Raw genomic sequence first — 10431 nt, 5'->3', positions numbered from 1 at the left:
CAAAAACTCATCGGGGGGGGTACTGTTCACAGTGAAAATATTCCTCCTAGGGTAACCAGATTCCATATACTTGCACATCTGAGGCAGACCAGTTGTCTAACAAACCTTTGTCTTTGTGACTTATTTAACTTTACCTGCCTTCTACGTCCTTACAGAGATATTCCATTCATACTAGATCACGGGGGATACATGTAGTTGGCGACAACTGCCCGTTTCTAGTTATCTAATGGGGCTTAGCTGTGGCACAGCTACCTGTAACCTCCCTATCCTTTCAACACTGTCATATCATATCAATTTCAACTTTGGATCGAGAATACTCTGGGTGCGAAATTAAGGGGAGTCCGGAGTCAAACACTCCCTGATTTGACATACGCAGGAGTCCGTGTGACTCCCTGAAAATTCTGCCATACTAACTAGTTTGTTCCGGAGCACGGCCACGTGGAATTACCGTATGTTTTCAGCAAATGTCCAAAGAAAATTTGGCAGATGTGCAACCGCATGAATCTTAAAAATAAACACATGCGTTATTGTTAATATCTTTAATATTGAACCTCAGACTGCGGACTCCCTCATTTTGCTGCGGACTCCCTCTTTTTGAGGGTAGTCCAGTCCGTTGGACTCCCGTGTTCAAAAGTTAATTTCTACCCCTGATAGTGATACTGATGGTATTTCTTCATAATCGTGATATGCACAATACAGCCACAGAAAATTTCACCAAATTGTAAAAAAGTGCCCAGTAAACCCATGAACACCTGTATACCAAATATGCTGTAGACACAGGTATGCACCTGTGTCAAGGTCTGTACCCGTGTCTAGTGATGTCATGATCATCGATTATACTCGATCATCGGTTGAACAGTGGCTCAAACCAAGCGCTTGGTTATCAAAATCCATAATCGATTTCATCAAAAAAAAAATCATCAAAATTTTAAACTTGAACAAGAAAACTTGGAAAAGTGATGAGAATCAGAGATATCATCGCTACTATACAAGTTATCCTTTATTAACATACATGTATTATACACACAGTAGTAAACAGTGCAAAACAAATAGTAAACTGGGCTAACAAGCACATACATGCACACGAAGTTACGCACACGCAGGCATTCAACATCCCGAGTAACCGATTGTAAACGATCATCGGTTACTTGGGTCCAACCGATGATCGATTACGAAATTACAACCGATTGACAACACTACCCGTGTCAGATGATGGGAAAAATAGATAGCAGCAACCACCAACAACATTGCGTATATAGCTCATGTCAGGAAAAAAAGGGCTGTATAGTGCTCATATACTATGGACCCGGGGACTATGGAAGACCTGAGCCGACATGCGACTTTTTGAGTTTCCGAGTTTCTGAATTTCTGATCAATATATATACAAAGTGTTGAGACAGTCGTAGAAAATGTTTGAAGTCCAAAAATGAACACACTGCACATGCGTTATTCCGTGACATTAAAGTCAGTTTAAATTTAGAATCGCCTACCGTGAGATTAAATGTGTTATTTAGAGGAAAAATACAACTTTAATTTAGAATCCCCTACCGTGAGAGTAAATATGTGTGCCTTTTTAAGCGGGATAGCATAATTCAAATTTAGAATCCCCTACCATGAGAGTAAATGTGTGTTCTATTAAGCGGGAGAGCATAGGGCCCAATTTAAATCTAGAATCTCCGTCATAGCGCATGCGCAATGTGTCTGTTTTCGGCTTAAAAACGTTTCTCAATGCGTGTTCTCACGTGTTTACATTCTTCCCTGTGTGACTCTTGCTTGACCTCCATCTCTAGTACTATATACGATACGAAATTCAGAAACTCGGAAACTCAAAAAGTCGTATGTCGTTTCAGGACTTCCATAATATACTACTGTTTTAGAGTGAATTTTGTGGAAAATCTATGAGAAAATACAGTGACTTGATGAATGACAAATATTTTCCAAAAGGAACAATAATTAATAACCTTGACCTTGAGTGCAGCACGTATCCGTACATGTAATGCAAATTTGTTTAAAGTACTGTTAACACTCGATCGTGTCAGGGAAAAAATGAATTTTTCGGTGGCTACTTTTCAAGCTCGCGTGCATGAAAATAGCACTCTAAAAGTAGGTTTTCATTGAACTCTATGCAAATACAGGGGCTCTTTTGGGCATTTCCGGGGCTCTTTTGGGCATTTCGGGGGCTAAATCGCCCCGAGCCCCCGTGTATTTTTTTCACTGGATCGTATGTAGTTTTACAAAAACATGCAGAAAATTAGTAGCTGGAGCAATGACAAACGCTTCTAAAAATAGTATCAGTGACCTTGAGCCTGAGCACAGTATTCCTAAACCTGAACTTTGTTGTGTTGAAAAATAAGTCCGCAGAGCAATGATATGGAGTGAACATAAGCATGCATGCGCACACGCATGACTGCACGTATGCACACGCATGCATGCAAGCAGACTCAGCAAGTGCAGTTCCTTTTCCAGTAACATCGTTGCGAACCAGAAAATAGCACAGTGTGCAGCCTTGTGCCCTTGTGCTGCGCCATCAGCCACGCGTGGCCGATGGCGCAGCACAAAACACAGCGTGTGCGGCTGGCTTTATTTTTGAACTTTGCAATATTACAATGTTTGCACACACAATACTAATCTGGTTAGATCCTGTGCTCCAAATAGTAGGTTTTGTGATTTTACATTAATGTATTTGGTGAGACCCAGTTATATTTACACACAACTTTTACGCTAACCCTGTTGGATCAGCTCTGTAAACAAGTAGGATATTGATCTAATACTTGTCGGGAAGTGGTTTTGAATTAGTGCCAAATTCAAACCCTGCATAGAATAACAGACAATTTTATGCATTACGCAGACATGTATAGCTGCATACCTGTTAACGAAAGTCTGCTGAATGTCTGAGTCTTACCAGTCACAGCTGACATCTCCTTGCCATGCATTCATTAAAGACAAATAGTGAACATCGCATGGCGGGACTACAAAGTCATCGACTCTAGACTTACCGGAAAGCTGAGAACGATGGCCAGAATTGCGGTCATTACTGCCTGGCCACCAGTGCCAACCAGCTGTGGAATCCTGCGCCCCCATCTTTCCAACACGTACATACTGAACATGTTTGTAAGAAGTTTCATTGCTCCAATGCCCATGCTAGCATATGCTGCCTCGGGGTAGGTGATGTTGATACTTGTAAACAGCTTGGTCGAGTAATACAGCACCTGTGAGCACAAAATTCCCCGTCTCGAATCACGAACAGTGAACTTGAGTCGATATTAGGCTGTTTCACTGATATCATTATTGATCACATTAGCCATGTTTACAACCACAACGAATAACGTTTTTAAACCGGCTTTATTAATATGCAATAGATACCATAACCCTAGAAAAACCTCCCTAGCTGTGTAACATGTCAGTGTCACTGACTCAGTGACATGACTGAGAGTATTGCCAGGGTTCATAGTAGTAAAACACATGTTGAAATAAGGACTTATAAGACCCTTTCTGGAGGCCAAAATAAGACTTTTTTACGCGATTTCTGATAGATCACCGACTATTAAAGTACACTAATAACAGAACAAACAAATCTCCGCATTCAGCGATCAATATGACAAACCCGACGATCTTTTATGAAAAAGCCGTTTCGCCGAAATTCAACACAGAAAATGTTTAAAAATGGTCCTTTTACTCAAAATTTAATCAAAAAATAAGGACTATTAAGTACTTTTCTAAGATTTCACCAAAAATAAGTACTAATAAAGGCCCTTATTTTATTTTTGGCAAAATAAGTTCTTATAAGACTTTGGAAGACCCGCTACGAACCCTGATTGCATGAGGAATATGGAATTCAGTATGAAGTAATACTCATGTAAAGGTACGTACAGCAATAACTCCACCAAGCTGCAGAGAGAGTTGGATTGAGCAGGAGACGAACAATGCTGCGCGCAGACCAGGATCTCTCAAGATATCAAGCCAGGAGAGCTGCAAGACAATATCATGTGTAGGTATGTGGTATCAAGATGGCTGTATAATGACCTGTGCTATTATTAATGTCTGCAAACAGACTGGTGGTAGCTAGCGTTTTTGTGCTACCATTTCTTTCTCCATCACCTTTAGATTCAGACACGAATAATTACACAAGTACACAAGTTGTTTTGTTGCAAAGCTGACTCATAATTTTAGTCGGAACTTATGCGAGTTCATAACCTTTGTTAAAGATTTGCCATAATGTAAATCAACAAAATGTACATTTAGACAGTAGAGACGACATTAGTCTTACAAGGGGATAATAATTTTGCAATAATCAGCAATAAATTTGTTGTCATCCATACAAATGAAAGTTATCAAGGATGACCTATAATATATGCCCTATGTAAACACAGACTCAATCGCTCTAATAATCAGAGCTGTCACTACAACAAATAGTAACTTCAGTTATAAAAAATTGGCAACAATCTACAGTTTGTTTGTTGTATCAGGATGTTTCAGATAAAACATTTCTGGTATCATTAATTCAATAGTATGCTTTATTTAAAAGGACTTTACAATAACATTTGAATCATTATGGCAACTTCCCCCCACGTGTCACAATAATTTATCATACTATAATTATCGACCTTAAATGAAAGATCTATTTTCATATAAATAATCACATACGAGTGCAACATTTTTTTGTGCGTTTGCTGCTATCTTCAGTTCCTCCATTTCTTTGTCAACATCGGTTGTTCCTCGAAAGAATATCAATGCTAAAAGAAACAATAATATTACACTAAAATGCTTATAGATTATTAAAAACACATTAAATTCAACCTGGAAAGGAATTTTATCTGTAGTAGTACCGTACCTTAGAGCAACACTATCTGCATGCTGTATCATTTGATGAGCATGATATCAAGCACTAGCTGCACCCACAAACAAAAACCAAAATCCAATTTTATTTTTTTAAATTTCCACTATTACCAAGTTTAGTGTTATTTTATTTATGGTGAATTTATTATTTAGATTATTATTTAAGCAGATTAAAGCAGATTAATCACATAAAAAGCCTTTGCTTCCATAGCCAGTGTTCTCCACAAGCACAGCCATGCTAAGTAATGTTGCACCTCTATTGATAAGATATACTTACTGTCTTGTAAATGTATGGTTATGTGCTACTAGCTTGAATATAACTGTATATAAACAAGTGCCGCGGAGCGACAGCGCTCATCTTACGTCTACTGCGGTGACTCTGTGGTGGAGTGGTGGGATTCTAGTAAACCCTGTTAGTCCCAAATGTGTTCACATACGCGCCGAAACAGTGGAAGGCACAGGGATGGTATCAGGAACCTTCTCGAAGGAATGTTCGTTGGGATCGTTATGAAAGTTGCCACGAGATGGCGTGTACATGTTTAAGTGTCTTAAGATTAAAGATGGAAGCTCCCATTGTACGTAATGTAATGAAGCTAAAGTCATTACGATATAGAGCGACGCCGCAGGGCAGGCACGGTTCTTCACCACGTCTATGTCGAGACTAAAATCCGTACGCAGGGACACGCCTCAGGCACTTTTGGTCACTCGCTTCGTTATAGGCAGTTTTGATACTGGTACTGCCAAAGTACGACATTCCGGGTAAACAAAAGACACCCTCCCCCTGTCGTTAAAAAGAAGACAGTAGACTTGTTTCATAGACACATTAACCTGGAAGCGTAGCACTACTAAAACCACGTGACATGGCTAGAATTGTATATATAGAAAGCTTTTCTAACTAAGAAGTCAGAAGAGGGGAGAGAGAGAGGGAGGAGAGAACCAACCGGACTCTCGGAATCTCTCTCTCTGTCTCTCGCTCTCTCGGTATGTAAGTATAAATCAGTTTTACCGTATTCGTGTTATAGTTTAGGTCTTATCGTATTCGTGTTACAGTATGCATCTTAAAACGCATGTCTTAAAACTCCTTTTAAGACTAGAAAATGTATTTGCGTGTGTAAACTCCTTTTAGAGATCTTGCATTAAATATGTAACTAATAACTTATCTCTGTAAGTTTGTGTAAGAATTAAATAGACATTTGTTTATACGTTATACTTCCGTGTCTGTCTACTTTGTGATTACCTCAGGGTACCTTGCAAGGGTGCCCGCGCCGTAGCAGAACCTAGGTTATTGGGCGTACGCTATATGGACACGAGCCACACGAGCCACTCACGAGGCACACACACACACACACACACACACATACACACACGAGAGTACATATAGGTACGAATCTCTCATTCATTACAGTAATAGCAACAACTATTTGCAAGACAGAATAGGTACAAGCACTCATCCATTTACCTACGCAAGCCTACAGGCTGAAATAGAAAGCTGCCACCTGTAACTAATTAACGCAGGCAAAAACTACACAGTACTATCACCGCCACATGCACTGGCAGTGGCCACTGGCAGTGGCATAAGTTACATGCAACACACTGACAGTACAGAATGCCATAGAAATTATACGATTTAAGGAGCATAAACCTTCTTCAACCAAATTTAGCTTTTGAAATTTCACTGTGACATTGTAGCCTCATACATTTAGGCTTGTATAGATTCTACTAGCAAACCCGGCAGCCAAATTCTTTCTAACAGTAAACAAATCCATGTTTAACCCACCTCTTGAGGGTCAAAAGGTTATCCGACACTTACTCTTTGCATGACAGCGGAAAGTACATTTCATGGTCCTTTCAATAAAGCCATAAAAATGGTAGCTCACCGCTGAAACAAAAAAGTTTTTCAATCGCTCCGTCAGACCATGTCAATGTTTTTGTCTGGCATGTGGCGGGTGAACAATTGTGAGCGCACATTGCCGAACATTTTGGGAGCGGAACAACCTCGTGGCGGCCATCTAGTAGCTGTGTTGTAAAGAGTCACGTGATCGGCGTGAATGGCAATGCCCAGTTTGCACAAGAGAATTTTAACAACTTTACTAATCTCACTCACTCGGTCGGAGTATTCTACTGACCCCCACGAACAGACAGGGCTGCGCTGCCCCACATTTCAACCATAATCTCTTCCTTTTCAAAAGTCACACATTTGGCAGCGATATAGCAGTCGCCATATTGTACACAAAATATCATGTGACCACATATCGTGCTGCTATTGGTTACTACTTTACAAATGTTCTAGAATTGTTCGACATTCGCGCACATTGACGAACATTCAACGAACAATGTTGAGATATCAAACATTTCGATCTTCAGAAACATTGTTCGGAACAAATGTTCGCGACTTTTTTCACCGCACATTGCGAACATTTCATGGAACATTGCTACGATAATGTTTTTGAGCAAAATGTTCGGCAATGTGCGCCGGGCTTTAGTGAAAAAGGTACCTGTGTATGTTTAATTATGAAGGCCAGATTGAGTTTGTAGTGCTACTATTGATATAGTTCTCAGTTGGGCACAAGGCTGCACACTGTGCTATTTTCTGGTTCGCAACGATGTTACTGGAAAGGAACTGGCACTGTGCTGAGTCTGCTTGCGTGCGTGTGCATACGTGCAGTCATGCGTGTGCGCATACCTGGCTTATGTTCTCAATATATCATTGCTGGCTGTTGGACTTTTATTTTTCAACACAAAAAGTTTAGGTTTAGGAATACTGTGCTCAGGAGTCAAGGTCCTAGTACTATTTTTAGAAGCGTTTGTCATTGCTCCAGCTACTAATTTTCTGCATGTTTTTGTAAAACTACATAGATCGAAGTGAAAAAAATACACGGGGGGGCTGCGGGGGCGATTTAGCCCCCGAAATGCAAAAAGAGCCGGGAAATGCCAAAAAGAGCCCGCCCGTAAATTTGCATAGAGTTCAATGCAAACCTAATTTTAGGTGGCTATTTTCATTGCACGGACAGGCTTGAAAGTAGCCAACCGCAAAAATTAATTTTTAATTTTTTCCCGCAAGTCGATGAGTGTTAACAGTACTTTAAACAATTTGCATTACGTATTGTACGATAGAGTGCTGGCACTCAAGGTCAAGGTTATTAATTATTGTTGCTTTTGGAAAATATTATTTGTCATTCATCAAGTCAATGTATTTTCTCATAGATTGTTCCACAAAATTCACTCTAAACAGTAGTAATATTATGGAGGTGCCTGATACGAATACGACTTTTGAGTTTCCGAGTGTTCTGATTTCGTATGTAATATAAGTATAAGATGGAGGTCAACAAGGGGAACAGGAAGAATGTAAACAGTGAGAACACGGCCATTGAGAAATTGTTTTTAAGCCGAAAGCAGACACATTGCGGCATGGCGCTTATGACGGAGATTCCTAGATTAAATTGGCCGCTAATGACTCTCCCCGCTTCATAGAAAACAACATTTACTCTGCCAGTGGTAGGGGATCTAATTTGAAATTATGGGCTATCGCCCTTAAAGGGCAACATATTTCGTCTCACGGTAGGGGATTCCTAAATAAAGTTTATTTTCTCTTAAATTATACACATTTATGCACGGTGTAGGCGGATGTCTAAATTAACATGACTTTAATGTCACGGAATAACGCATGTGCCAGAGTGGTGTTCATTTTGGACTTCAACATTTTCTAGACTGTATCAACAGTCTTTGTATAGTATATTGGATAGAAATTGCAGAAATCTGGAAACTCAAAAGTCGGCATGTCAGCCAGGTCTTCCATAGTCTCGCGGTCATAGTATATGAGGCACTATACAGCCCTTTTTTTCCTGACATGAGGCTATATAACGTCAATGTTGTTGGTGGTTGCTGCTATTAGTTTTCTCCGCATCAATCTAGCACGGGTAGTGTTGCAATCGTTGTAATTTCGTAATCGATCATCGGTTGGACCCAAGTAACGCGATGATCGTTAGCAATCGTTACTCGGGGATGTTGAATGCATGCGTGTGCGGAACTTCGTCGTGCATGTAATGTGTTGTTAGCCAGTTGTACTATTTGTTTTGCAGCGTTTACTACTGTGTGTATAACTGTATGTAATAAGGATATACTTGTTATTAGAGCGATGATTATCTCTGATTTCATTCACTTTCAGTTTTCTTGTTCAAGTTTAAAATTTTGTGATTTTTTTTTTGATGAAATCGATTATGGATTTTGATAAACCAAGCGGCTGGGTTTGAGCACCTGTTCAAGCGATGATCGAGTATAACGATGAATGGTGACATCAAACTAACACGTGGTAAGACCTTGACACACGGTGCATATCTGTGTCTACGCATATTTGGTATACAGGGTGTTCATGGGTTTACTGCATTTTTTACAATTTGGGTGAAATTTTCTGTGTGACTGTATTGTGCATACAGCGATATGAAGAAATACCATAGTATCACTATCAGGGGTAGAAATTAACTTTTGAACACGGAGTCAACGACTGCTCCTCAAAAGAGGAGTCGCGCAAAATGAGGGAGTCCGCATCTGGAGGTTTATATTTAAAAATTAACAATAAAGCATGTGTTTATTTTGATTCATGCGGTTGCACATCTGGCAATTTTTTTGGACATTTGCTGAAAACATACGGTAATTTTCACGTGCGGCTCGGACAAAATAGTTAGTATGGCAGAATTTTTCAGGAGTCACACGGATCTCTCTGGATGTCAATAGGGAGTGTTTGACTCGGACTCTAAGTTCGCACCCAGAGTTTCTCGATCCAAAGTTTGAATTTAATGAGACAGTGTTGAAAGGATAGGGAGGTTTACAGGTAGCTGTGCACAGGCGCTAAGCCCATTAGATACTAGAACGGCAGTTGTCGCAACTACTGGGTATGCCCCGTATATAGTATGATGGAATATTCTGTAGGACTAGAAGGTAAAGTTAAATAAGTACAAAGACAAAGGTTGTTAGACAACTGGTCTGGCTCAGATTTGCAGTATATGGAAATCTGGTTACGCTAGGAGGATATCTTTTTACTGTGAAAAGTACCCCCCCCTACCGCCCTCTTGTTAACGATGAGTTTGTCGTTAATAATGTCGGTAAGGAACTAGAGATGGCGCAGTACGATCGAAATTCCGCAATGGCACCTGCGAAGGCCAGCGTGAATGTTGTTGTCGTGAATGTTGTTTATTAACGTTGTGACGGAAATATTAGGCTAGTGACATAGTTGTCGTCTTCGCCACGTTGCGAAACCGCTCCGGTAGGAAAGTAAATGGGGTAAATTCCTTATGGGGTTTTCGAGAGATACGTGATTTTACGCGGGCGGCCGTTACAGATGGCCATAATCATTTCTGTGTTTGCTTGGTACATCCACATGTCTTCATAAGCACTACACAGTTCCATGTCATAAAATAACTACTAAATATGTAAGAATAGAGGGTACAATAAGGTAGGCACAAAAATGAGGGGTGCTTTTGTAACATCGTGATTTGAACAATCTGCGTTGATAGGATTAGGGTTATATGACAGACTTTTAATGCGTAAGATTTATAATTATAAGTAATATAATCATGATATAATGATAATTAATTGTAG

General features: G+C 39.9%; 1 protein-coding gene across 1 annotated transcript in view; it reads right to left on the bottom strand.

The window, feature by feature from the left end:
* The window catches only part of LOC106805465 (solute carrier family 2, facilitated glucose transporter member 3-like), a 37201-nt gene that overhangs the window by 8340 nt on the left and 18430 nt on the right, over nt 1–10431 (bottom strand). Inside the window, exons 8-10 of the mRNA XM_014807056.1 lie at nt 4645–4733; nt 3871–3969; nt 2997–3209 (exon numbers count right to left, since the gene is read on the bottom strand). Coding sequence (XP_014662542.1) covers nt 2997–3209; nt 3871–3969; nt 4645–4733 — 401 coding nt within the window. The remainder of the gene's footprint in view (nt 1–2996; nt 3210–3870; nt 3970–4644; nt 4734–10431) is intronic.

Source organism: Priapulus caudatus, unplaced genomic scaffold (assembly GCF_000485595.1).
Source record: "Priapulus caudatus unplaced genomic scaffold, Priapulus_caudatus-5.0.1 Scaffold114, whole genome shotgun sequence".
Taxonomy (NCBI): domain Eukaryota; kingdom Metazoa; phylum Priapulida; class Priapulimorpha; order Priapulimorphida; family Priapulidae; genus Priapulus; species Priapulus caudatus.
This window is presented reverse-complemented; position numbering and strand designations above follow the sequence as displayed.